The sequence below is a fragment of the Aulostomus chinensis genome, chromosome 16 (assembly GCF_037954235.1).
Source record: "Aulostomus chinensis isolate RoL2024-O1b breed Wild chromosome 16, RoL_Achi_v1.0, whole genome shotgun sequence".
NCBI lineage: Eukaryota > Metazoa > Chordata > Actinopteri > Syngnathiformes > Aulostomidae > Aulostomus > Aulostomus chinensis.
In genome coordinates this window covers 8,393,246-8,421,168 of record NC_141335.1, presented here as the reverse complement: position 1 = coordinate 8,421,168, position 27,923 = coordinate 8,393,246, and the positions used below count along the sequence as shown (strand labels likewise).

At 42.8% G+C, this 27,923-nt stretch overlaps 1 protein-coding gene across 3 annotated transcripts; it reads left to right on the top strand.

Annotated features, from left to right (window-relative positions):
- dachc (dachshund c) lies at positions 1-27,923 on the top strand. 3 transcript variants are annotated; one of them, XM_086180678.1, is made up of 11 exons: positions 1-757; positions 9,840-9,949; positions 13,950-14,060; positions 17,188-17,366; positions 18,975-19,095; positions 19,184-19,312; positions 22,648-22,838; positions 23,300-23,450; positions 25,072-25,200; positions 25,337-25,441; positions 27,437-27,923. In XM_086180678.1, exons 1-11 carry the CDS (start codon positions 174-176, stop codon positions 27,472-27,474), a joined length of 1,848 nt encoding a protein of 615 aa, XP_086036804.1. In that variant the 5' UTR covers positions 1-173; the 3' UTR covers positions 27,475-27,923. The 3 variants fall into 3 exon arrangements, with proteins under 3 accessions (XP_086036804.1, XP_086036806.1, XP_086036805.1); XM_086180680.1 differs by having other exon boundaries at positions 25,072-25,261; XM_086180679.1 differs by having other exon boundaries at positions 2-757; positions 23,303-23,450.

The following is a 27,923-nucleotide window of genomic DNA, read 5'->3' as shown; positions in this document are numbered from 1 at the left end:
TCCAACTAACGTTATGTGATCTGTTTGTCTCTTCTCTTCTTTTATCCCCCTCTCCTCCGCCTCAAAGTCAATGCGCCGCTCCCTCTGGAAACGCATTTGTTTGTCAAACTTTCAATAGTTTCATTTGAAGTTTACTTTTTCTTTCTTTTTTTTTTTTTTAATTCATAACCAGCATGGCAACTCCGGCTGCTCCGGCTCTGCTCCCCGCCGCTCCACTTGGTCACCACCCGGCGCCAAGTTCCGTATCTCCGGCCACTAACTCTCCGCCACCTGCGGCCACCTCCGCCGCCTCCTCGCCGGCTCCTCCGGTAGCGCACCCGGCGCTGCTTCACCAGTTCAGGGCGGACCTTTTACTATCGAACGGGTCGCCGTTAAAGAGCGGGAGTGCCGCGGCTGCTGCTGCTGTGTCCAGCGGGAAACCAGTGTACGCCACGCCGTCACCCGTGGAGAGCACACCGCAGAACAACGAGTGCAAACTGGTGGAGGTGAAAGGGGCCAAGCTGGCTTCGTTCACGGTGAAAGACACCGAGCTCATATGCCTTCCCCAGGCGTTCGACGTGTTCCTCAAGCACCTGGTCGGTGGGCTCCACACCGTCTACACCAAGCTTAAACGACTGGACATTACACCGGTGGTGTGCAACGTGGAGCAGGTCCGGGTGCTCAGGGGACTAGGGGCTATCCAGCCCGGGGTGAACCGGTGCAAACTCATCTCCAGACAGGACTTTGAGACGCTCTACAACGACTGTACCAATGCGAGGTGAGCGGGGGCGGGGGTGACCCTATTCAGCTTATTTTTGAGGAGGAGGTGGATGCTGAAGGATGGATCATAAAGCAGAGGTATAGAACGTTCAGGTGGGAGCTGTAGTCAAGATGAAAAGTCCCAGTGTGCAAGCATCCAAAGTCATATCTATATCCAGTTACTGCTTCTTACCGTGGTTCAACAATCTTGCAATATTTCATGACTTTACCTCAATAACAGTATGAAAGAACCTGTGCAGGTAAAGGAACATTTCAACAATTACAAAGTTTGTGTATTTTTCTGTCACTTGATGATGAATGACTGGTGATCCAGTTAACGCCTTTATTTATTTAGCACTTGTGTTGGGTATCATTTCATTTTAATCAATTCTGATCTTCATACTGACTCTGCTCATCGATTCTGTTTGATACCAGAATGTTTAAAGTGGCATTTTAAAGATTTGTGCGATCTGTTCTTTGACGCTCCTCAGTTTTCTCCTTGTGACAAGTGAGAATGGCGTTTCATGACATTTATCAATTCTGATTCTGCATATCGATCCCTAGCTGGAACCTCGGTTTTGATTCCCAACCGTATTTACCGCTCATTGCCTCTACCAGGCCTGTCACTGATTACCACACTAAACAATATGATGCTGGTGATGATAATGAACTTTAGTAATTCTGCTAAAAAAGTTTGCTATCATGGGCTATGATCTCTCGCTGACATGCACTCACACACTCACTCTCTTCGCATGCACACATTGAATCTGACACTGTCATTCTTAGAAATTGATTCTTCACAGAAATTAATTAATTTTCATTTGGCCCCAAGCGGCAGCTTAAATCAGGACAAGCTCACTCACTCACTCTGATCCCTTTGCTCTCACTCTCTCGCTCTCCTTCCTTAATAACTCACTGTCTTATCATATCAACACTCTTTAGCCCAGAGCATCAGAACAGAGGAGATGATTAAATGAATTCTCGGTATTTATGATGAGATTATGTAAATGAGCTGTTTTGCAGAGCTCCGATGGTGACCAAGTACACGGGTCATCAATCCAATGTGCCACAGAGATGTCAGGATAAAGGGGCTAAATTGGCGGGGATTTGTTGTTTCCTGGTGCCTCAGTCTGCTGTTGTGCCGACCACATGCTCATAACAGCATGGGTTTGAATCCAGAGGATTGTGGATTAGCATTAGTTTGGGGAATTTATATTGTTTGATAGTTAATCCCTGCTCCTTGGAGCATGAATGATCCAATTTACACCTGCCATTTAACGCAGATTGAGGATATGTCAAGATGTGGACCGATTTTCCGACTACACCCCCCCCCCCCCCTCAAGTTTCTTGAGAGTAGGTCAAATCATCATGTATTTTATCTTGAATCTTTATGTTAATACCACAAGGTTGTGCTGCAAGCTTGGACTGGCTTGGTATCGGCAAACACAAACCTAACGATCCATATCATGATATCTGGGTACAGGTAATACATAAAAATACATGTGGAGTAAAATAGACAAAAGTTATTTGCACACTGGAGTAGAGCTCCCAGTACTTCTTACTGCAAAAAAAGTTATTTTGTTGTTAAAATACTTGGAGCTCTACTCCAGTGTGCTTTTTACTTACGGTGCAATTTCATCATGATACACCGCGATACATGACATGATAATGCAGTGATATTGCAACACTCGCCATAATTTACTGACAAATTTCAAAGTAGAGCTGAAAATCCAAGTTTCTGCGGACCACCTGGTTAGTTTAGTAATATGTAAGATATGGATCTTCCGTTTAAAGTTTTTTGCAAATTGATGATGTTCATCGCAGTTCATAATAGCGATTGTTTTATTGGCCAGATGATTTTTTTATTTTATTTTTTACTCATTAATGTACCAGAGGAAATTTCAAACGAAGACGCATTGTTCTATCTTTAAAAGTTGATTTTATTATATTAACGTGTTCATTTATTTATTCTCAGTGTGTTCAAAGTTGAAAGGAATGCACCTTTTTAAGTGTACGTTTAATTTATTGTGAAAGAAACTTTCCATTAATCACATGTTCACCTGAAGGCGGCCTTGTGTTGGGGTTTGTATTGTAAATTTAGGCATTGAAATTTTAACATTAAATGCAACTGAATATCGACTGCAAGTAATCAGTTGACTTATAATTAATCAGTATCGGCTTGATGATAATGATATTGATCGATCCCTGGCGTACATCGTATTATATCGATTGCTTAACAGACAAACTGAGCCAAAACTATTTGAATTTAAAATCTCCTTTTCAATTTTGGCGAACGATATCTGCGAAGTTGTGGGATACATGTGGCTGCCATAACGCCATATTGGCAAATAAAGTGCACATAAGCTGCGACGTCACTCACTGAGCGACACACTGAAATGTAGCCGCCCGCAACATACATGGGTCACGGCATGACCTTATCACGCTATGTTTCGATACTATAGCAGGTGGAGGGGAAAAAATTGCGATTACATTGATTTGTTTTCACACAGCCATAAATTAAAAACCAGAGTCACTCCAAATAGAAACAAATGTCAGCTTCCAGCTCCGTTTCTGTGGATTAACACCTGCGCTTAAGCATTTGAGAACCCTCCAGCCAAGATGCATCTTCTGACTGCTTTGGGGATTTCTTGTATGTCAGGTGTTAATGGGAACGTTGTTACACAAGCAGAGAAAATACACAGCCTCCGCCGTCTCTAATTATCCACACAACACTCAAACAGTCTTAAGTTAATGAGATCTGAACACATCACTCGTGTGAAATCTTCAAACGACTTCTTTGTCTGAAGGCGTCAAATGTGCTGCTGTATTAGAATTATCTCGCCAGTCCCTGGTGTGGATGAAGCACCAACATACAGTAGCAGGTAAAATGTAGCTGGACTGCTCAACACCCCCCCCCCCCCAAAAAAAAAGTTCCATCTGTGAGAATATGATGTTGCAGTTGTGTGACAGCATCACGCCTCACTGAGGTTTTTGTTACTGATTAAAACAGCCATCACTTATTACATTTCAGTCGGCCACAGTCAGACTGGCTGGAGAAGAAATAGCAGCCTGATAGTTTAACATGACTAACTGAAGCATTCACACACATTCCTGCTCTTGTGTTTCTTAATCGTAAATGAAAAAAATTAAATGAAACCTTCTGGATCAGTGGGAATGCCCCCTGTTTATCATTGTTTTTCTTTTACTCCTGCTGTGTGCACACACACACACACACACACACACACACACTCATCCTGACTCATCAAATCGCAACGAAGGGCCGACTTCACCCTCAGTTACCTTTCATAGATGCGCAACCACACACACACACACACACACACACACACACAACATACAAACACGAACACACGCTTCTTCTGTCATCTCCTAACACACATGCACAAACTCCCATGGTCACGCCTGTGTGTTTGCTGGCTTTGCTGCTAAATGACATTAGTTCCACAGAGAGAACATGGCGTGTAGGAGGCAACCTGATCCTCCATCCTTTTCTTTCTCTCTCACAAAGGAACAGTTTCATTCTCTGGTTTAGGGACACGCATCAAACAGCTCACAGGTCAGGTCAAACTGTATTTGCGTGTGTGTGTGTTTGTGCTGTTTATTCTATGTACAGTAACCCCACCCCGAGTGTTACAAAAAAAAAGGGAGTGTAATGTGACAAGCTATCTGGTTACTTTATAACTGAGTGTGTGTTTATAGCAACACATGGTTTCTGCATTAGTGAGCATCCTTTACACGCAGAGGTATTTTAAAGGGACAGTTCACACATAAAAATTCTCTCTTTTTCCAAAAAGATAATTTTGGTTTTAATTTGTCCTCAGGTGAGATGTCATCACTGACTCCAGCCCCAAATGTAGGCTGGAGGTGTTTTGAGTTTCTCACATTAATAAAGATGAAAGATGCATCATTCCAGATAACCGATTACATTCCATTATTACTCACTGAAAGACTTTTTAGCCCTCATTTTAATCTTACAGACAGGATATAAAGTCTGATGTCTATCCCCTTGCTCCTGATATCTATTGTGTAACCTCTTGTAAGATTAAAGTCTTCGCAAGCCTTGTTAGTTGATATTTGAAAGAGGTTACACAACAAGGATGTCTGGAGAAATGACAAATGGGCTTTGTTTCCTGCCTGTAAGCCTGAATTGAGGGTTAAAGAAGTCCTTTAGTAACGAATTTCTATACAAGACCGGTTAATATGTGAGGCCCAATCATCAGAGGTGAGGGGTTGACTGATTTGTTCTCTCTTAGGTTGATACCTATGATTGGGGATACACGATAATGTTAGCCTGTCAACTGAATTGGTATACATTGGTCATGTTTAATTCTATCAGTTTTGCTCAATTTTTTGTTTCTTCTTTGCTCATCATCAGCGACAACAAAACAACAATCAACCTGATTTCATGGGCTTTTCAAAATGTATTAGAAATTTAGAAAAAAACCCTTTACTTTCAGTTTACATGTATTTTTCAGCATGTACAAAACTTTGTTTTTAATCTGATCTCTGTAGATATCGTCCATCCTCTCTAAAAAAAAAAAAAAAAAAAAAGTTGTAAAATATCCGACACTGGCAATTAATCCAGTATCATGCATCCCTATCTATTATTAATTACTGAGGAGACTGATACATTTGCAGTAAACTGAAAAATGAAAAAATACAATAAACACCCATAAAAACCACTGCGGTTGCTTCTATGCATATGTGTAATAATAAGAGAATGGTTCAATTTTTGAACAAAAAGTGCAAGGAGCTCCCAGCCACAACATGTCATACAGAGTTAAGTGAAAAATGTAATAAATTAATGCGTAAAATGTGGCTGATTGGTTACATGTCATGAGTAGGTGGTGTTGTGGGCGGGACATTGCTCCAGACTGACTACAGACAAGAGGAGGCAGCAGCCGTGACAAAGTAACACCTTTTCAAATGTATCCATTTTATTCACAGTTTAAAAAAAAACAAACTATTTCAATAATCGTAGATGGGCTGAATGCAGATCTGATAATCGTTCGACACATACTCAGAGGGCGTGCAGCAGGGATCCAGATGAACAGCGACGCACTTTCTGAAAGGAGACGTTGCTGAAAATAGCATTTTCCAAAGATGTACCGCAGATGAATTCAAAGATGGAGGTAGATATCATCAAAATGAGCAACATGTGGTTAAACTTAGGTGAACTGACCCTTTAAGAAGCAGACTAAAACAAAATAAGCATGTTTTCAACATTTTAACCTGACTTTAACGTGTTTCTCTCCAGTTCTTACAAACACGATGACGAGGGTCAAATATGGAGCAGGTGTAGAATAAACAGGAGACCAAAGAAACTGTTCGCCAAGTCCAGTAGTAAATGAGATGAAGCGACCTGCAGAGTGCAACAAAAACTCACTCTTTGTGTTTCTCAGTGGCAAACCGTGGCTTTGCACGTTGGCAGCGGCTTGCTGGCGTTTTGTGTGTGTGTGTGTGTGTGTGTGTGTGTGTGTGTGTGTGTGTGTGTGGGAAGGTGGTCTCCTCAAAGCTGAGCCCCATTGCTGTGCCATAACTCACTGTCAATGTGAGCTGTATGCAGGGGAGGGAGTGTGTGTGTGTATATGTGTGTGTGTTAGGATGAAGTGTTAAGCTCAACTTTAACCCCCAAACTCTTTTGATGTTGTATGTAGAGAAGAGCATGATGAGATAGAGGGCCTCCATGTCTTCCACTGTGACAGGTCTTAATGGAGAGCGCACACACACACACACACACACACACACACACACACACACACACACACACAAACACACAAACAGAGTCTTGACATCGTCTTGACCCTGGAATGTGGGAGAGGAATGCAAGGCGGTATCAGTTGAGGAAATCAGAATCTTGCCATGATCAAATGTCCTGTGTGTGTGGTGCGTATGTGTGTTTGCATGCATGTGTGTGTGTGTTGTCTTCCCTGCTACTTTTATGACATCATCACACAAGCTTTCCTAATAACAATGGTGCATACAAAGCTTTTTCAGCTCCCGATTCGAGAGGAAGATCACAACATCAATCTTTTCCTGTCCTCACTAACCAGCAGCATAAGTCTTCCTGCATACAGCGACGGCGATATGATTTATCAAACCGGACCGTGACGGCGAATACAAACCCTGTGTGATAAACGCAGATTGAAAGGATGGGAGCATGGGAGCTGTAAACCGCCACTAATATATTCCAAACAAAATCTTGTTTGAGCTAGTTCTCTCCCCCCCCTACTCATATAAACACACACACACACACTCACACACACACACACACACACATACACACACACACACACACACACACACACACACACACACACACACACACACACACACACACAGCTGCTACCTATCAGCACCTCAGTCGCTCCAAGCCAGTAGCTGTTCCACTGTTTTGACTGTAACACTTCCTCTTCTTTCATTACTTTTCTCTTTCTACAGAAAGCACGAGTGTGTGTGTGTGTGTGTGTGTGTGTGTGTGTGTGTGTGTGTGTTTTCAAGAGAAAGAGACACATCTGTCATCTTTGCTATGTTTTGTTTCTGTTCCACCTGTGCTAAGCTCCAGCTGCCATGTTTGGTGTTTCATGTTTCAGGTAGCGCACATAAACACACATGTATGCATGGAGGGCAGAACTCAATGTACAGAGCACCTCCTTTTAAAAAAGAAAACGTGTGTGTGTGTGCGTGCGTGTGTGCGTGCGTGCGTGTGTGTGTGTGTGTGTGTGTGTGTGTGTGTGTGTGTGGCCAGAGTGTTGGCATGAGGGAGGACGTCTGGGTGAGATTTTAATTAAAGTTTGAGACAAAGAGGTCATAAGCCATACACCCCCTCCCCTACACACACCTTATACACACATTCTCACACACACACATACACACACACACACAATGCACTGTTTTCTCTCTTCCCCCTCCTCTCTCTCATTCCATCCCCTCAGCTTGATGACTTTTCCATGAAAGGCTTTTTCATTAATCCTACCTCAGGGAACCGGTGCTCTCCAACCTCACATACACACACACACACACACACACACACACACACACACACACACACACACACACACACACACAACAGATACAGACTTGCATGAACAACACACACATAGACCTCCCTCTACGGGTCACTTTGATGTATCAACGCACTTGCAGACTAAACACAAAATTAGGTTCCAGTTCCTTATGCTCCCTAAAATGCAACATATACAAAGACAGCCCTACCCATCAACATATACACACACACACACAAACACACACAGGCCATTAATTAGTGTGTGCAAATAAACAGTAGTAAGGGAAAGGGAAGCGGCTGCAGTAAAAACCAACCACAGTCTTTGGTCTGTGTGTGTTTTATTTCCCCCCAGTGGTGTTTGCTTCTACATTTGTGTGTGCGTGTGTGTGTGTGGGTGTTCATTTGTGGTTTTTACCTTCAAACTTGAAAACTAAAAATACATTTCCTGCTTTTGTTAAGCACAGTATGTTCCTCTATATGCGCTGTAAAGAAAAAAAAATAATTGTGTGTGTGATGTGAATGCACCCTTGCCCCAAAAAGAACAGCCGTACACAACTTCACAAACCTCTTGCACATTCCTGTGTAAATATGTCTACCTGAGTGTGTGTGTGTGTGTGTGTGTGTGTGTGTGTGTGTGTGTGTGTGTGTGTGTGTGTGTGTGTGTGTCTCAAATCGTGCCCGTGCATGTGTGTGTGTGATATCTGATGTCAGCTGTCACATCCCAGTCGGTCTGGGCCCATAATAAGAGACAATAATAACAACTCATTAAAACCGAGGGCAGGAACTGTGGAGCTCATCGGCTCATCAAATTAACCTTTGAACACTTCATACACACACACACATTGCCACACGCCAGTTTGTGAAACACACACACACACACACACACACACACACACACACACATGCTACCTGTTTTCTCACACAGTTAGTGGGTACACAATCTTTCTCTCTGTCTTTTTGTCTCACTCCATCTCCCCACCCCCCCCACCCCTCTCTCAGCCAGTGGGTGTGTCAACAGGGGATTGGTCCTTTCTGCTGGGTAATTGATGAATTATATGCAATATGCAAATGAGGCGCCATTAATCTCCTGACTGACAGCTTCGTTTATGGGGCCTTAATGACGGCTGGATTAGATTCTAATTAAAATCTGCTCAAAGACACCCCACGCTAGGAAGCTGCTGCTAGTCTATCTCCCTCTTTTTTTCCTTTTTCTTTTTTTTTCACTCCTTACCACCTTTTTTCACTGTTGGACTTTCCTTCTTTTCCTTTCACTTTTTTCTACCTCAATCTCACTTTTTCATCTCTCTTCTGCTTCCTTTACTGTTGCCTCCTCACCTCTTTCTCTCCTTCTCCATCTCTCTCTCTCTCTCTTTCCCCTCTTTTCAACTCACTGTCTTTTTAATATCACTCACACACATGAAGCTGCAATCCCACAGACACACACTTGCCTCTCAGACTCGTGTTACCCCGATGTCAGGCTGCTATGAGAGGAGATGAGTTGCACTGGTTGTCATTAAGCCTGATGTGGCCCGTGTCATTCCCCCTGTCAGGACATTCACACCGTTTAGTCAGAGCCAAAGTGATGCCTGACAGCTTTTCACGTACTTCCTCCAGGATTGATTGAGCATGCCCGGCTCAATCAAAGCATGTGAATCAGCTTGTAGTCACAGCCTTTTATTGAGGAAATCTGTGACATGGCGGGAAAAGATGGGAATGAATGACCAAATGAGGGAAGGGGGAAAAAAAGGCTGGAAAGGAAAAGGAGGCGAGCAAACACATTTAATAAGCAAACAAATGAATGAGTAAGCTGAACAGTAATGAGGTGCTTTATTGATGCCATAGGGAAACTCCTTTTTGCTTGCTCGTATCCACAGGGAGGTCAGATTTGCTGTACAGCAGCCTTCCTGGAAGCGCTCAGGTTTCAGTGTTTTTGCTTGTTGACACTTCAGCAGGATCATAGGTTTACAAGGCTGAAGGACGGCTTCTCTAAACCAGGCCACCCATCTCATCTCATAACCGAGAGAGTCAAGTATTAAACTGCCTAATAACTAACATTGGCTCATGTTTCTGCCTGCAGTTCGAGGCCTGGCCGACCGCCCAAGAGGCTGCAGAGTGTGACAGAGGGCGGGACTCACCACATGCTGTCGCACAGTGGTCTGATGCACGCTGGGATCATGCCTCCTGCAGGTGACCACCCAGGACTCTCCACATACATGGCAGCGTGCTCCACTGTACACTCTTTAAAAACTCCCAAAACAAGAGGGACTGAGAAATTACAACATCTATTATATCTTTTTGTTTGACATCAAATTATGCAAACCAGTTGAACTTTGCACAGGAATCCCCCTGAGGTAGGATACCTGATGATCCCAATGATACATTTTCAAAATGGATGCTCACTGCATCAACAAGGTGAACGCATCGTGTGAAAACAAACCATCTCTTTACCTACATAGTCGTACACAAAGTACTGTTAGTCTTCTATCTGCAGACATGCTGGGACATGTGCATTCATAACAGAGTTGGAATCAATTTGTATTGCAAATGACTGAGAAGGCAATTGTGTGTGTGTGTGTGTGTGTTTTTTTTTTAATGTTTTCTCTGTCATTGACTGGAACGCAATCAACTCCAGTGTGACATAACACCTGGTTCTGATGTCTGACTTTCAAGGAACATGGTGTGGTAAGCTGATCATCATGAGCTTGGGTCAGAGGTTGTCATGAAGATTCTAATGATGTAGTTTCTTCTGATTCCCCTTTAACACCAAATTACTGCGGGTTCTTGAATTGGTGCCGTGCCAGATTTTTGGAACCTTGGTTCTGTCTTGTGAACCAGGCCCTCACCAGTTTTAGCCGTACAACTGCGTCATTCGAGTTCATGGAGGGTGTTCTACAATGGAAGTCACGCTGTGAGCAGAGCTGTTTCTACACCTACATCCCAAAAGGGGCTTTAGTGGTAGAAGAATACAAAAGAGGTTGGTAAACTCTTGCAGGTTATACACAAGTTAAGTGTTTTATTTTTTTAGTTCCTGTTGCAAGATTGCTCGAAAAGCTCAACCCCAAGCCGGGACTCAAACCCAGAACCTTCTTGCTGTGAGGCGACAGTGCTAACCACTGCACCACCGTGCTGCCACTGGCAGAAATGTGGACTCAAAACTTCAGTGACTTCAGACTCGACAAAAGCACAACAAACTTGCAACTCGACTTTGACTCTCAAGACGAATGACTTCTTGGACTTGAGGGCCTCATGACTTTAAATATTTTTCCCAAACACCAAATGTTGAAAAAAAAAAAAAAGCCTTAAAAAGTATTTAACGCATCAACTTAATTTCCCTGAGTACAGTTCCACTTTGGATCAATCCGTCAGCCGCCAATCAAGTTAGGCATGCAGCAGGCAGAGAGGAAAGTTGTGTGTTGTTTGTGGAGACAGACGGAGTCATCCCTGCAGCAATCAAGAGATTAACTGGGAGTATGCTTCCAAAGATTATCACCTTCCCATACAAAGACTACACTGAGAGCAACAGAAAAAAAAGCCACAACATCCAAAACATTTGGTTTCCAAATCAGGCATAGACACAAGAACTTGTAACCTTGTTCGTCATTGGAAGCTGCACAAACAGCAGAGTCAGGCTGACTGATAACAGGTTAGCAAGCTAGTGGTTAGCCAAGTGACTCTGTAGTAAACATTGCTGAGGCCATTTATTCCCATGTTTACTGAAGACTTGACCACAGCCTGGTCAGGATTTATGTAACTTTAATATTCTTCTTTTGCACCTGTAAAGAATTATTAGGATTTATGTTGGAGACAACAGCTGAAGTTTCAGAAGTCAACTCAAGTAATTATCTAGAAATTTGGATTTTACTTATTTTATATTTTTATTTGTCATATAACTGTCAGTAATTTCTCATTTATTGTTGCTAATTGTAATATTTGAATATTATATATGTATGTTTATATGCTGTAAATATGCTGAAATGCTCTAAGCATATATTTAATGACCAATAAGAGAACTTTTCATCATTATCTTAAAATGTGCACAAAGTGCTCCCAGCAGCATTTTTTGCAGTGTTAATTGAATTAATAATTGTTATGCAAATTTATAGTCTTACCCATAACTTGTAACCAATCAGGGATCACCTTGGGTGGGACATTGCAGGTAGAGAGGGAGGCTCTAGTAATTACAGCAATCAATTCAACAAATTCCGATTCCAGTAACTGTAAAAATTCTGAACATTAAATCAGTGAGTGACCAGACTGATCACCCCATGAGGAGCTTTGAACAGTCAATTATTGAGACTGTTTCTTTGAGCTGTTGGCAAAGTTCAGATCTTGTTCTTTTTTCAGCTGCTAGAAAGTTAAAACAATGGCCTGAAAACCATTCGGTTAAAAAAACCAAAAGGCCCCTGATTCTCTATTTTCCTTGCACGCACTCCATAATGTCAAACTGGACTCATCATCAATAGTATGAGGAGGTGCGGCTCAGGGAGGCGGTCTGTGTGTTGATTAATAAGATTAACATACACACTGCTGACACCTGAGGAAACAAACTTGCAAGCTTGGTCTTTTTTTTTTCTTGAATGATGAAGTTGACAAAGTCGTTTTGAGTTTATAAGTTCAGAGCTGGAAACCTCTTCTATCATTCAAGACAAACTTTTGTAAAATGAAGTTTTAGGATAATCAGCATGAGCCTGAATTGTCATGTTTTCAGTGACAATCTGTCATAGAATCTGTCTGTTGTGTGTTTTATATTTGGACTCTGTCACAGAAGACACCTGCAAAAGGCCATAGCGCTGCTTGCTCTAGCCGCAAACACTTTTTGTGTGTGCGCAGAGTGTGTGTGCATGTGTGTGTGTGAGACTGTAGCACAGAGAAGCGGAGAAAAGTAATTGTTGGCACCTCACCACTCTCAAAGTTGCCCTTGGCTTTGTGCTCTTCGTTGCAACCTGATCTTTTCATTCCCCGCCTCAAAAGAAGCCATTTTCTATTAGCCTCCGCTTCCTCTCACTGTTCAAAGGTGCTCAAGTGTGTGTGTGTGTGTGTGTGTTTGTGTGTGTGTTGTGTAAGTGCGAGTGTTCAAGAGCATCTTTCTCAGTGGGAAAAGAGTCTTTTTCCACCAAAGGAGAGGGCACGGCGGCAATGTCAGCGCTACTGATTAGAACTGGCCACATGAGAGGGGAGAAAGAGACAGAGAGAGGGGGGACATTTGAGCGTAAAAGGCAGGAAAAATCTTTGATGTGATCCTCCTTAGTCTCTTTTTCTCGCCCTTGTGCTCTCTCTCACACACACACACACTTGCACGCATACACATACACACACACAACACGGTGGCTTATGTCCTGCTGTGATGCTGACATTTGAAAAGGTAAAGTAAGGAGAGGGGAAGGGAGGAGAGCGGGGAAAAAGGGCAGCAAATAGAAGGAGAGAAGATGAGAAGAAAAGGAACAATTTGTTGTGGTTGTCGACGTCTCGGATGGACAGACAATTCACCTCAGATGCTCATTGTTTAACAGAGAGAGAGAGAGAGAGAGAGAGAGAGAAAAACACTCAGTAGTTCAGCTTGGTGCAAATGTTTAGATGTATCCAAGATCAGGAAATTAAGACTTATGATTTGTTTGTGTTCCCTCAGTGGTGTTTGCACAGTTGTACGGGTTGTCCAACTTTTAATAATTCACCATGTTTGTCTGTATTAGTGCAAGAGATATTTAATTTTCTGTGTTGTAAGAGAGACTTTTTAAAGGTTGCTCTGCAGGTCAAACTACCTTCTGAGGTTCAAGACACAAATTAAAACATGGCTCAGCTCTCCTGCCACATTTTGTCACGATGAATTTGGTGTCATCCAAAAGAGCGCAACCCCTATTAAAAAGTTTCTTTAATGCCCTTAATGTGGACTGATAAAGAGGTACTGTCTGGCCAGAAGGTGCCGATGCTGAGTGTCGTCTTGTGGGATGTGATGTCCCCATGTGGGAGAGATGAATGTCCTGGCTTGTTCCTATCACTGCCAGGCTAAATGGCCCGTGCAGCGGTGGAGTCGGAATGAATGGCCGGCCTCCGTCTTCCCATCACAACCTCCTGCTTACCCACTGCTCTAATCCTCCACCATCGCCATTGATCTGCCTATTATTGATCCCTTTTTTTCCTTTCTTTCTCTTTTTTCTTTTTCTTTCCCTCTATCCCTCTTTGCTCTCAGATCTGTCTGCCCTGGCCAAGAAGATCAAGCTTGAGGCGATGGGTGGTTACCACAGCAACCAGCAACATGGCGGACCAAACGGGGAGAACGGTGATCACAGCCCTGGATTGGGTGGGTGTCGTTCGTTTGTCCATCCACAAACACACAAGCGTGTGTGCAGAATGTTTAATAGCGGTCGTATAACACGGTCGCACAGTTGTTGTCTGTACACATCTGCGATGCCGAGTCAATACGACTTGAGCAGCTGTGTTTACGTGCGGCTGCTGAACTGAGCTGATTAAAATCAGGATGTGACATCAGCTCTGTTGCCCGTGTGTTTCCTGTGAGAGACGGTGGGTGAAAAACAAAGGGATGAGTCAGGTCTTCAGATAAAACAGACATCTGGGTCAGGTATTTCAACACAGCAAAACAGAAGGAGAGGATTTTTTGCAATTATAGTTAGTTAATGCTTAATTAACCATTAGTTAACAATTAACTAATGTGTCTAGGATTCATTTACTAATGATGTATGTTAACTTTACAGCTTCCAGCCAAGATGGATGGAAAAACTTTGGAGGTCAGGGATGCATGTTCCCCACCTTATAGGAAGGTCAGAAGGAGCATTGATAAATGATTAACAATGCTTAAGTAATGCCCATTTGCACTCTTGTACTTAACTAAATGTTAACAAATGGTTATTAATGTTCCCTTCCTGTTGTAAAGTCTTACCAATTTTTTTAAGTGTTTTTCATTACTTATTTCTTTTTCCGACCTTTCCTTATGATGGCAGTATTTCCTGTAAGAGCACAAAGAGCATTAATAAATGGTCTATTATGCTTAAGTTATGCTTATCCAACACTCTTATGTATAACTAAGCATTACCTAACCTTTTTTTTTTTTAATGTATCCTTATTGTGAAGAGTTGGGAAAAAAAGAAGAAATGTTTAGCATTGCTAATTTCCTATTTTTCCTGATCCTGATGATGATGTTTCCCTTAGTTTGTTGTTTGCACAATTGGGGGATTCACTCAGATTCAGGAAATGTGTCTGGGAAAACAGAGCAGCTCATCTGTTTTGTATCCTCTAAATGTTTTTGTCTTAATCACATGACGACAGCACTGACTTAAACGCGACATGACGAAACACTTGAAGCTTTCAAGCGATGTTTATTCATCTATAGATTGAACTGAGGTTTTATTTTGCTCTCTGAGTCACAGCTTTTATTTTAGAGTTTTTAAATTCCTGTGGCTGCTCATATGTTGCACAGCGCTGTTACAGCGCTGGCGTCCCAGGCTTTTACAAAGTGGAGCACTGGTGGATGAGAGCGAGTGAGCGAGGGATGATAGAGAGATGAATAAGATGAGAGGCTGGAGCCGAATCAATAGTCTTCTCTCTAATTCACTATCCTGAATGCAAACGACAAACGCTGGACAATCGATGGCGGGACGGACACATGCGCGCATGCTTTTCGCGCACCCATACACACAAATAAGCCGGATGCACCGCCCCCACTGTTATCGACAGGTTAAAGCGACATCAGTGTGTTTAGACAGATGACAGGGCTTATGGAGGCCTGTGTGGAATACGCTATCAACCTGGGACACACTTAACTTGAACACACTGCAAGGCTGAGAAATGAAGAAGAAGAAATAGTTGGAGCTGTTTTTTTTTTGTTTTTTTTTTACATTTCAAGCACAATTTTTTTTTCTCTCTGCTTGTATCTGCAAACACTCCTAAGCATTGTTTACTACTGTCTACACACAGTTAAGACTACCAGCATCTGTGCGCAGTTAGGTGGCATGGTTACCACCAGCTATTATAAACCTGTAAATCTTAATCACTGTTAATGATAGAGTCAAATGGAAACACACACACACACACACACACACACACAAACAAAACGCAGGCATACATACACACATAAGCGCGATGTGTTTTTTCCATACCGCCACCCACAGCCTTATGGGAAGGATCGGCCCCTACCAGAGCTTTAACCACTACAAAGGCAATCTCAGATTACACACACGCACACACTCACAAATGCTGAGTGTGACACCTTATGGGCTGGGGAAGAGCGGGAGCAGCCATTTCTGCGTTTAACAAGATCTTCTGGGAAATTTACAGCAACTGTTTGTTTACAGTAATGGTTTGTTTGGATAAACATAAGAGAGGCACTTTGACTTTTGATGTTTTTTAATGAAACATAAGAGAGAGTGATGGGAGGGCAGAGAGAGTGAAGAAGAGGAGGGGAATGGGGAAGGGGAGGCGGGGGTAGAAGAAGGAGAGACTGAAAATGAAATTACAGAAGGAGGTGGGGTTGGGCAGGTGGGTGACAACAGCGGAGCGTTGGTTTTAAACCAAAGGGCTTAATATTTGGAGTTGGCTGCCGGTTGATTGTTGGAGCATCTGGTTATTTAGCTCCATTCACACAGATCTTTTGTTTGGATTGGTTTCTGCTCTGGGCAAGTGAGAGACTAATCTGCCAAATGCACAAAGCGCTGCACATATGTCCAGCGAGCCCGATTCATAACACCTCACTCTGTAGTTGTCTCCCCCCCCCCTCTTTTATTTGTTCTGTTTCATCTCTCCTCTTCGGGTTGCCTTTTCTCGTTCCCATCCACTTCATTCTATTATTTGTGACAATTGCGCAGAATAGAGTCCAAGATATATTTTTTTTCCTTTTGTGTTCATAATTACCCAGCGTGCATTGCTGGCCCAGCACCAGGACTGCCATCAGCTTCTTTTGTTCCACTTCCTCCCCGTGTTTCTTTTGTTTTTGTTTTTTTCCCCTTTTATTAAATGATAAATATTTATGTCATTTTCTCCCCCTCAACAGGATTGTTTGTTTCATTAAAAGAGGGACTGCAGCAACCCACCGGGGTGCTGTGGAGGAGGAAGGATTTCCTTCTAAAAACGGTGGATGCTCATCTTAAACACAGTTCACCGACAAAAGATCAGACAAAGATAAAAAAGGTTTTGGTTGAAATTTGGAAGCCTGGCTTGCTGCCAAGACAGAAAAAAAAACTATGGCTTATTTTGTTTTTTTTTAAGTCACAAGAATATCGTAAGTGTCTTTGTATCTCCATGTTGTAATGAGCCAGACAAGAGCAAACGCACAGGAATCCTATCAGTTTCAGCCGCGAGACCAGAGGAGTGGAAGGACGCAAGTACACCTGAAGCAAAGAGAGGTGGTGGTCTGATCTTTGCTACATAAAAGGCAACTGACTCTTTTTCTATTTCATTCTATTCCCCCTTCATAGTTCTGGACCAGTTGCCCTTCATGATGATGTCACATCCTCTGATCCCTGCCAGTCTGGCACCGGCCTCCGTTTCCATGGCGATGGGCCAGATGAATCGACTGAGCACGCTGGCTAGCATGGCCAACGTGGCGCAGCTCCACGCCAACCCCCCTGCCAGGGCTCCCACCTCCGTCATTAAGGTGAATTCAGAGGCTCATCAAGCCGCTCGATCTGATCGCCAGCCAATAATCGCCTCATGTGGGACACGGGAATTCTGGTTTGGGGTACACTTAAAAAAAAAAGAGAGAGATAAAGATAATTTTAAATATATGTAATTTACAAACACCGAAGGATGTCTTTACTGCTACTATGAAGATGACTAAATGTGATCCTTTACAAGCAGCATCTAGAATTCTCACTAATGCGCGAAAGTGGCCTACGTGTGCACATCCCACATCTGGATGACTACCAGTATAATCAGTTGTTCCAAGGCTGAAAGCCAATCCCATATCTATTTATACATTTTTGAGCATCCTGCATAATTGCAACCATCTCAGCCAATTGGTCACTTTACTTAACAACGATCTTGTATCTCAGCTATTTCTTTGTCGAAAATGAATCGACAACGTTTTGAAATTATTACTGTACATATAATACCTGAGACATATTCATGTTGCAAGTCCTTACAAAGTTCAGAGTCACGTCATGTCTCCATGAGAAGCAGGAAGACGCAAGTCCGGTCATAATTTTAAGGATGGAGACCAATTGTTTTCCAAAGCCTCAAAGTTTCCGAGGCTTATTGGAAGGAGCCCAAGTTGTTGTGGAAACACCAAAGTATACCACTCACCTCAGAGCTGTTCCCTTAATATCAGTCAGTTGATTGTAGATGACCTTACAAGGATTATTATGCAATAAAAATGTTACACTGTAAAAATGTGGATGTCAGAACCAGCCGTCTGACTCTCAGCTCGGAGAGACGGAGGTTTAGATGGCTACGGAGAGATCGCAGCATCTCTTAACCCTCAGCCAGTTGATGAATGATGACCTCACTTGTGTCCCAAATCTCAATGTATTAAACACTAGAGTTTATTAAAATGAACCTTTAGCTCCTTTTGTCATTGAAAAATGTAAATTAAGATGGCCTGATGGTGGTTCAGCGTCGGGCTTTACTTTAGGTCTACAGCAGTAACTCCAGCCACGCATAATTATGTATATGGCCTAACTTAATGTTTTTTTTTAACTGGAGATTCTATTTTTTTATTATTTTAATTTATAATATGGGATTGACAGAAGGATGCACGTTGTCCCGCTGAACTGCAAATGTTTAATCCAAAATCAGTTGATACTGGCAAATAATTACATAAACAAAAATAGGAAAAATCGGAACACTGTATGAACATGTGACATATTCAGTATATTTTCACCTCATAAATATTCACACATGCGTATCAAAAGGTCATAAGTGTTCATCATCATGACCTTAGACATACACATGCATGTATGCATATGTGAGTATATAACATGGAGAGATGGAAAATGGAGTAAAAGTTTGTGTTGGTTACCTCATTCAAATGAAGAGGACAATAACACAAATGGACTGTAGAAAAAATAACACCTGTAGGTCTTTGATTCACTGAAGATCATCCAAAAGTACAAAGCTATTTACCACAGAAATGTGAGTGTAAACGTATATTTCAACCTTGAAATACCTTGAAATGCTCCCTTTCCCCGCGCAAAGAAAATCTTAAGTGTTTTTTTTCTTTATCATCATCTAATTTGACCTTGTGATGACTTGTGTTATTCTGCAGGAGCGAGTGCATGATAGCCCCTCCCCTTCTCCCTCATTGGAGGAGGCTCAGATGTCATCCAATCACAGCAGCAGCGTGTCCAGTTCGCCGTCTCACACAGAACGCACCGCTGAAACCATATGTACGTGTACTCGCCTGTGTGATCAGCGAGCTAGTTTTGAACACGGCAGTACTTTTAACAACATGTAAGATTTTTGTTATCGTTCCAGACGCCCACCACGATGGCCTAACATCAAGTCACGGCGTGTTAGGACAGTCCCCCAGTGTGTTGCCGGGGGTCAGAGATACAGATTCAGTGGAATACAGCAAGGAAAACAAGAGGGGTCGCGCTGACAGAGGTAAGATGTAGCAGTTAGCAGTAGGGCTGCACAGTTAGGAAATTTGATCCAAATCACAATATTGGCCTGCAATTTTCAGTCACAGGACGGTGCAGTATTTGTTAAATGATAATTGTGTGTCCAAAAAAAATTAACTTTCGATTTGATATCGGATGTCATGCCTCGACATCATCAGGTTTTTGGGTTTTTTTTTAGTTATACACGAAATTTACGTTCTCTCCGATATCTCAAATTAGACTTTAATGTCAGTCAAAATAATCGCAATTCTACACTTTTCAGAATCATTTCTTCTCCAGTCGGCATGTAACTTTTGTTTTGGATGAAGAAGTCTTGCTTTAAAATGCCGAAGTGATGAGAATTCACTGAATAAAAGCGTCAACTTCAAAAAGTTTTTTGCTGTTTTCAGTTTCTTGTCAGGGGATTAATCTTGCGAGGATGATTAATGAGTAATGATTATTTCTCGGACTAATCAATCGCCACGGAACAAAGCGTGTCAACACAACAAACACTCATGATGCCTTCAACAATCAATCCATCTACCTATGTCGTCTTTCACTGTGAATTTTAAAACGGTGGAGGGACAGGATTTCTTTTGAAAGGGCTGCTAATAGGTTGACAAGAGAGAAATATCTCAGTAACAGGTTGATAAGGATGCACTCACCCTTCCTCTCTACCTCGTCCCCTCCCTCTCCGCTACTCTCCGCCGGCGGCCCTCGGGCCTCCTGCAGAGAGCAAAGACAAATAATTCTGCAAAACAGTGCTCCATTAGACCAGGAAGCGGTGTTACATTAGTGAGCCATTTGCCGGGCCACGGCCTAACGAGCCAGGCGGCCTCCCGCGCTCTCAGCTGGACCTCATCTGCATAACGACCGCCTCCCTGTCGTTAGGGCCCTGCATTGCCACGGTGCTGCAACGTCAGTTGTTTGGTTCTCTCTGTCAGGGAGGTTTGCATTAGCTTAATGAGGACTGCTCAAGGACAAACAGTCAGCAGAATTCTACAGCGAGACAGAGAGAGCGGGAGTTTGTATGTATGTGCACGCGCCTGTAAATGTATTCTAATACTGAATTGCATTATTCAGTAATCGAATCTAAAAATCACAAAGGCACCCCAGGTAAGGTTTTCAGATGCTGTCGGCTATCTGTGAACATACTGACAAAGCAGTGATGGCCATGCATCACACGCTGCATTTATGCGATTGATTTTCAATTGATTTTCCCGCATGCAAATGAAACATATGTACATTTGCTGGATTACATGCTTCTGTGTTTGACCTAGAGCGTCACAGGATAGGTTTATCATGGATTGAGTTTCAAAGAGCACTTCAGCGCTGTCATTCTGTCAATCCACTGAATAATCTCTGAGTGTGTGGTGTGTGTGAGGGTATGTGTGTGAGACGATTTTGGCTGTGTGTGCTGTTTCAGTGGTCTTTGAACAACGTATCCATGCAGCAGAGATCAGAGGCCATCCCTGACACCTCACTCCCATTAACCAAACATCAGCAGAATTTTATTCGCTCTCGGTCTCTGTCTTTCTCTTCCTCCCGCCCGCTCTCTTCCGCTGACTGGCAGTCTTCACGTGGCGATGTTCATTTGCCCTGGGGACGGGTGGGAGAGGAATAAGCGAGAGGAAGAGCAGAGATGAAGTTGGGAGAAAAGAGAAAAACAGACAGTGACCTTGGTTCGGGAGATGGGTAAATGATCAAACGAGCTGGCAGCCGTGTGTATGTGTGTGTATTTATGCCAAACGTGTGTGTGAGTGTGAGGTAAAGTAGGCGTAAAACAGTAACTCAATAAAGGATCAGTCACATCCAAGGAGCCTGGGGAGCCCATGCTGCTGACTGCGCACTTCGGCAGCTACGAAAGTGTGTGTGTGTGTGTGTGTCTGTATGTGAGCCACAGGAGTGTAGTTGGATGCCCTCCGCTGAGCTCGCCAGCACCTGCTAATTACCTTTCTCTACAGAGCAATGCTTTTAGCAAGAAAGTGGAGGGTGTGGGGTGGGGGAGGGGTATTGCCTCTCATCTGCGGAACACCTTGAATGTGACAGTTGCCAAGACGTGAGGCTGAGGCAGAGAAGAGGAGGTGGGTGGATTTGGAGCAGAAGATGCTGTGGTCAGCTAAGTGGAGAAAACACTGTCATTTGTCACAGACAGAGAAAAGTGCCAGATATCACATCGCACGTTCACACTCGTCTCTGCTCCAGTAACCGCCGGACTCCCAGGACGTCTTCGTCCTCAGTGGCTCGGATGATAGTTAACGCATAAAGTGAGCAAACTGCCTGATGTTGGGGGGAAAAATAAATAAATTTTGCAGAAAAGGGCTGATCTACATCTCCCTGGCTGTCACGATTCGGGAACATGCAGTTCTCAGGTTTACAAACAGATGGTCATCCATAATGCAGCTTCTTAGCTGTTTTTATGGGAGATGTCAAGCTGTGATGCATTATCAATAGGCAGTGTGCCATCTAATAAAGAACGACCACAGTCTCAAAACCCCAAACCGAGATTTCTGCGTATGTACACATGCACACGGTTATTAGCGTAAACACCTATTTACTATACATAGCTTGATAAGAAATGAAGAACGTGTTTTGGTGAGCTCTTGCATATCGACATTTGTGGATGGAGCGGTGCTGGGGTTTGATACAGGCAGCACCTGAGGGCTTTGAAAGATTATCTAGTGGCAAATCAAACTTTTAAAAACACATTGATTCTCCAAATACTTTGCAGAAAATGAAGAAGAGACATTTTGTTTTAGGAAGATACATCTTCGTGTTGAGGTTATCTGCAAGATGAATGTAATGGAAAAATAAGGAGTATATGGGGGGGGGGGGGGGGGGCTACAAATGAAATGCAAAATGTGAAAATTGAACATACAAGGAAAAAAGAAAAGAAGCCAGAAGGTGAATTGCATAACTTTTCCAGTGTGTGAAGAAAAGATTGAATTAAAGCTCATATTCATACATGTCACATTCAACTTTTTGCCAGAACATAAACCATTTGCAGAAAATCTGATTTTTTAATAAATCTATAAAATATCTGAGGCGGTTGTAAAAATATAATTCATGTTCGCCAATGATTAAAAGAATATTTTATACATTGATACCACTTTTTTTCCCAACCCTAGATCAGTTATTTTAGCATTAAACCTCTGTTCTACAGCACTGGGGATGTTTTTCAGTTTTCTCAACTTCCAGTCGTGATTTAATTGTTTCCAGCTGTTGCGTTGGACTCGCCAAGTTTTGGCAGTCGTCACTTATATAGTTGAGCAGTATACCTGTGTGTTGGTCCAGTTTGTCTTCACTCACTAGATGCTCAAATGCCTCTGTGCCTTCCAGATATCTTGGCCACTCACACGAGCAGGGAGAGCAGTGACAGACAAGTCTACCAGAAACCCCCACCGAGCAGGGACGGCTGTGAGAGGGTATCTTACCCTGCGGGACAGAAGCTCCCAGCAGGTCTCCACCACACTCCCTTCATCTTCCCGGAAGGCTTGTCCTCCATAGAGACCCTGCTCACGAACATCCAGGTGAGGCTCTGCCGGGGCTTTATTATTATTATTCTCTGAGATGAATAGGAAGGGAGATGAACCACTCTCTGGGATTTCCTGAAATGGTAAATAGCAGTCTAGGCAGACATTTAGGATATGCAGTAATTGCGATGGGCGTGCGGTGACCTGCTTCTCAGATTTTACACGTCTTTGTTATAGAATGAAAGAACTCGCCGGGTTGGGTTTTCACTGGGGGGGGAGAAAAAAAACAGGCTTTTAACCTCATCCAGTGGCAGTTCCTTTCAGTATGCAGTTACAAATCTGCGTTAACTTTCGTGAGCACAAAAGATAAAAAAGAAACACAACCTGCTGTCGTTTACACACAGCTCTTCTTCCCTCCTTGAAGTTTAGGTACAAATTGCAAGAGCAGAACACTCTACTCTTGCTTTTGTTCATCGTGTAACCTGTCGCTGTGTGTTTTTTGCCTGTGTGTCTCCAAGCAGGGTCTGCTGAGGGTTGCCATAGAGAACGCCCGGGCGCAGGAGAAGCAGGACCACCTGGAGAGGACAGAGCTGAAGATGGAGCTGGTCCGAGAGAGAGAGCTCAGAGAAACGTTGGAGAGACAGCTCAGCATGGAACAGAAAAACAGAGGTACACGACACCGCATCAAGCATCACATATCTCACAGCCGAACGGAAACCAGAGGAAAACCATGCTGTACTCTGGAGTTCTGGTCCAGTAAAAGTCAATAATAGTAAGTAAATAATTTGACTACAGACTTTATTCTTAATAAACTAGTTTACATGGGTTGCTTCTAGAATATTCTATTGATATTACAACTCTACTTAGAGCTTCCCTCGGGAATTTAGCCTGAAGCCATTTACCTTTTCATCACGTTTCTGCTGTGGAATATTTTTCACCCCCCCCCCCCCCCCAAAAAAGATCTCATCAGTCACTAGAAGGTAGAACACGCATCATGAAGCAAGATGACTGCTGGAGGTGTTGCAAAATGCTGCCAGAAAATTCAGATTTCATTGTGCCGAGGGGAGAAAAGGTTGCCTCCAAAGGCTCACAGAAAGCCAGCCCAGTAGTAGTAGAATGTAGGATCTTCACCTAAAAGTCATGTTTTCTCAAACCTAAGCAGTCATTGTTGCTGGATAAACGCTAAAAAAGTGACAGAAGACTGAAAATAAATTCAATTCAAAAAAAGTGAGTGAGTTGAGTGAATAATCTCCTGAGGTTTTGTGATAGACAGATGTTTTTCTGCCAGATAAACATTCTTTGCTAGAGAGCCCGTCGTCTTGGTGCTTGGTGTGGTTTGTTTGGAGAACAACAGCCGCTGGACTTTGTTGTGCACCACAGGTCGATCCAGAGTTGGTCGCTGTGCTTTCAAAAAATTTCTGGTGCGGTGGGTTTGTGGTATAAATGTGACCGACCTCGGTGCGACCCCATTACCACAAGATTGGGCCTAAGTGGCTCCTGTAGTGTGCATTTTTTGGGGGCGTGTCAGAGCATCCAAACTGTGGCATAGAAGAAGAAGAAATTAAGATAAGTTCAACAACAACAACAAAAAGTAGTAGCAGACCTTCCTTTACTCATTTTCTCCTGTTTACATCTGACCAATAAACATAACAAACGTTCTCACATTCTTCTTCTTTTGAGGTTATCGGCAGACCAGCTTATAGGTGTGTAACCTCCGCCTAACGTTCTTTTCGGTGACACCTTTTGGTTGGCTGGATTTTTCTCTGTGACAAATCAAACAGTTCTAAGTGTGAAACACTGACGGACTCGGTCTGAAGTCAAGTTGGTCGAATGCATTCCAAGGCGGAGAAGGACCTCCAGGAACTTTGAAATCAGATAAGGAAGTGAGGACAGTCATTGTGTACAGCCCCCCCGACCCCCCCCGCTCACGCCTCTGCTAAGGTGAATTACAGTGAGATTGGCAATAAACTACAAACCAAATCAAGTTTGGCATGTCACATCAGACGCTGGGAGAGGAAAGGCCAGTCAAGGACAGATTGTTCGTCGCAGTCACGTCACATGGAGAAAACTCTCTGAAACAAGTATCTCACTTGAACGACAAACAAAACAACAAACACTCGGAGCTCACAATACCTTCAAAGTGCACCCGAGCTCTTGATGTAAAGAACAAGTGAGGTCGGGGGAGCACGGAGACCTCACGCAAATAAACACGCCTCCTGCAACAATAGATCCAAATGACACACTTTTTTTTGTTATCCGTCCCTCCGCTTTTCTTCCTCTGTTTATTCAGTTCTGATCCAGAAGCGTCTGAAGAAAGAAAAGAGGAGTAAGAGGAGACTACAGGAAGCCTTGGAAGAGGAGGTCAAACTGCGCGATCAGGCCGAGCACAGCCTGCTGCACACCGCCAACACACACACCGGTGCGTCCATACAAAGCTGGCGTGAAGATGACTTCTCCATCTTTCTACTTTATTTTTCAAAGTAAATGTCACCAAACATTCTGTGCAGCTCTGTCTCGACCGCTCATTAACAAAGTGTCTTTATTAATTAATGAAGGCCATCAATCATCAGCGGCGCCTCCTCACACAGAGTCCGTGAACCAGGACGTGGAAGTGAGCAACCATGAGGACAACAGGCTGGACAGCAAGGCGACAGTACAAGGTAGCGAAAACGGTCACCGGCCAGACGAGACGCGCACAAACCCTCCATCACTGCAAAGACACGAATATCGCAAAGTTCTACATTAATTGTATGCTAAGAATAGAAAATATCAAAATGAAGACGATTGAAAACGTGTTAAACGTTGTTTAAGCTTCAAAACTCAATTCGTTTGGAAAGCTCACATATATTAACTTTTCATTAAGCCACCGCAGTGAGCTTGCATGAAAAAATACCTCGACTGTCATAGCTTTTCCCCTCACACAGAACTTTTATTATACACGTCTAATTGGGATTTGAGGTCAGGACAAAATATCAATACTGCAATAAACGTTGGTAATATGTAAGGATACATTGGCACCAAATATTGATATTTTAATGTCTAAAACAACTATCATCAACAAAATCTTTCATCACAATTTTGCACCACCATTTTGGAGTGTGTGTGTGTGTGTGTACATTAATTCATCTCAGGCTTCAAATTCAGTAAAAGCAGACAAACAGGGCAGCAAATTCATACATAATTCACCCTTTTTACCTTTTAACGGTACTTTTGCTTCTTCAGCTACACAAATGACCTGTTGTAGATAATTCATGTCAAACTGTTCTGATATCACAGGCAAAGTATTCTGACAAACACACACATACTGATGGTGGATGCCGCCATTCGATGTCCTGTCAAGCTCAATGGGAACATTTAAAGGTTCGATATTTTGCTCAAGGACGCTTGTATATGGGAAATCGAACCAACGACCCTTCATAGCTGGCCACCCTACCTAGTGAGCATTTCGGTGACATATAGGGACTTCTTTTTTTTTAAAGACTTTACATCTTATTTCAAGAAGTAAATGAAATGATTTTCACTTTTTCCTCTGACTTGGACCCATTCTGTGTGTCTCTTTTTTTTTTTTTTTTAGCACATATGTGTGTCTGTTCTTTGATACCTGAACCAAGACACCCAGGGATTGGATTTTTAGAAAAGGACATTTGCATCAGCTGATGTTTCGACTCAGGCTAAGCAAGTTCAACCTACACGGTAGTTATTTAAAAAAAACGTATATGAAAAGGGAACGTTCTTTTTTGCCCCCATTCTAGTCACACAACCTGAAGAATATTTCACAGAAGTTGTGTCATTGCCAGTTACAGAAACTGTGATGCCTGCGGAGCTCCTACCAATGAGATCAGGCATCATACCTCATCATATTTCACCTCCTCGCCCCTGTGGTTGCTTAACTGACCAGTCGAGTGGAAGAGCGTCCAGAGATTTCACAGCGAGACCACTTCTGAGAAATTGAACAACATTAAGCATGAGAGCAGCTCGCTGAGGCTCCGGTTTTAATAGAGACGGGCGTTTTAATTTATTTATTTTGCTGACGTTATTGTCTACACAGCAATAGATTAATGAGAAAGTCCCACATGTAACATCTTGTAAGAGACAGAAAAAGAAATGGCCGTGATGATCTGGAGCCTCGGCCTCATCAAACGAGTGCAGCCCACCTCTGCTCCGCGCCGTGCCGGGGCCGCTGTAGCAGACAGCTAGCTTGTTCAAAGGCAATTTTTTAATTGAATGCCAGCGAAGCAAGAAGAGAACTGGCCACTAATTAACGGCTGTCTTAATTGTCCTCATGACGAGTTTGTTTGGACATAATTTGCATAATTAACACCCAGTAATAAATCATTTAAAGGGGAATTGTCTGTCAGACAGCAGGGCAGGATGCAGTTCCTTTGTGCCAGGACGTTTTATCGCCAAAAACAGGGATCAGGGGCCGAAGACACTTTCAGCTGAGCTTTTCCATGAACCATCTTTTGTTAATGATCATAGGTCGAGACTGCATAGGAATTTTTACTATTTTATTATTTATTTTTAATTTATATTTATAAAATGAATTCATTGCATAAAAGCAACTTTCAGTGGTCTTCCCCAAAGAATCTAACCCTCTAATTTGACAACTTATTTAAATAAAATGTTTAACTCATATATTTCTGCATGGCTTCCAGAAGGCAGAGTGTTCCTTCAGGCAGCTGGGATGTACTGAGGATAAGCTGGGAAGATGACGAGTGACTGGATGGATGGATGGAATAAAAAGAGCGATGAAGGTTTCTCCGTTTCGGAGATTGAAGAGGCATGGAGATCTCCACCCCTGCATTCCTTCTCAACACTTCTCATTGTTCTCTCTAATTTATTGCATTTATTACCAAATCTCGGCCGTAGTGGGAAAAGTACTTTATTCTGATGACGTGTTTGACTGTGTTTCTTTCAATCCAAGTTTTTTCGATCCTAGCTGAAGATGACCATAGTTGTTTTGTCTGTGCTGTTTATCTGGACACAAGTGATCAATATAACTTGTAACAGAGGTGTGTACATGTATATAGTCATCATTTTTGTTATTATAAAAAAAAACATAATGGCATGTTGTACAGTCAGTAAATGACTTGTATTGTGTATGTTATGCAGTAGTGCAGTTTGACAAACAATACAAATACT

Excerpts from the sequence above, each read along its gene's own strand:
- dachc (XM_086180678.1), top strand. The coding sequence starts at position 174 with ATGGCAACTCCGGCTGCTCCGGCTCTGCTCCCCGCCGCTCCACTTGGT. Across the intron at positions 17,367-18,974 it reads CTCCCACCTCCGTCATTAAG|GAGCGAGTGCATGATAGCCC; the intron begins GTGAATTCAGAG and ends GTTATTCTGCAG. Across the intron at positions 25,442-27,436 it reads CAGCAAGGCGACAGTACAAG|AAGGCAGAGTGTTCCTTCAG; the intron begins GTAGCGAAAACG and ends CATGGCTTCCAG.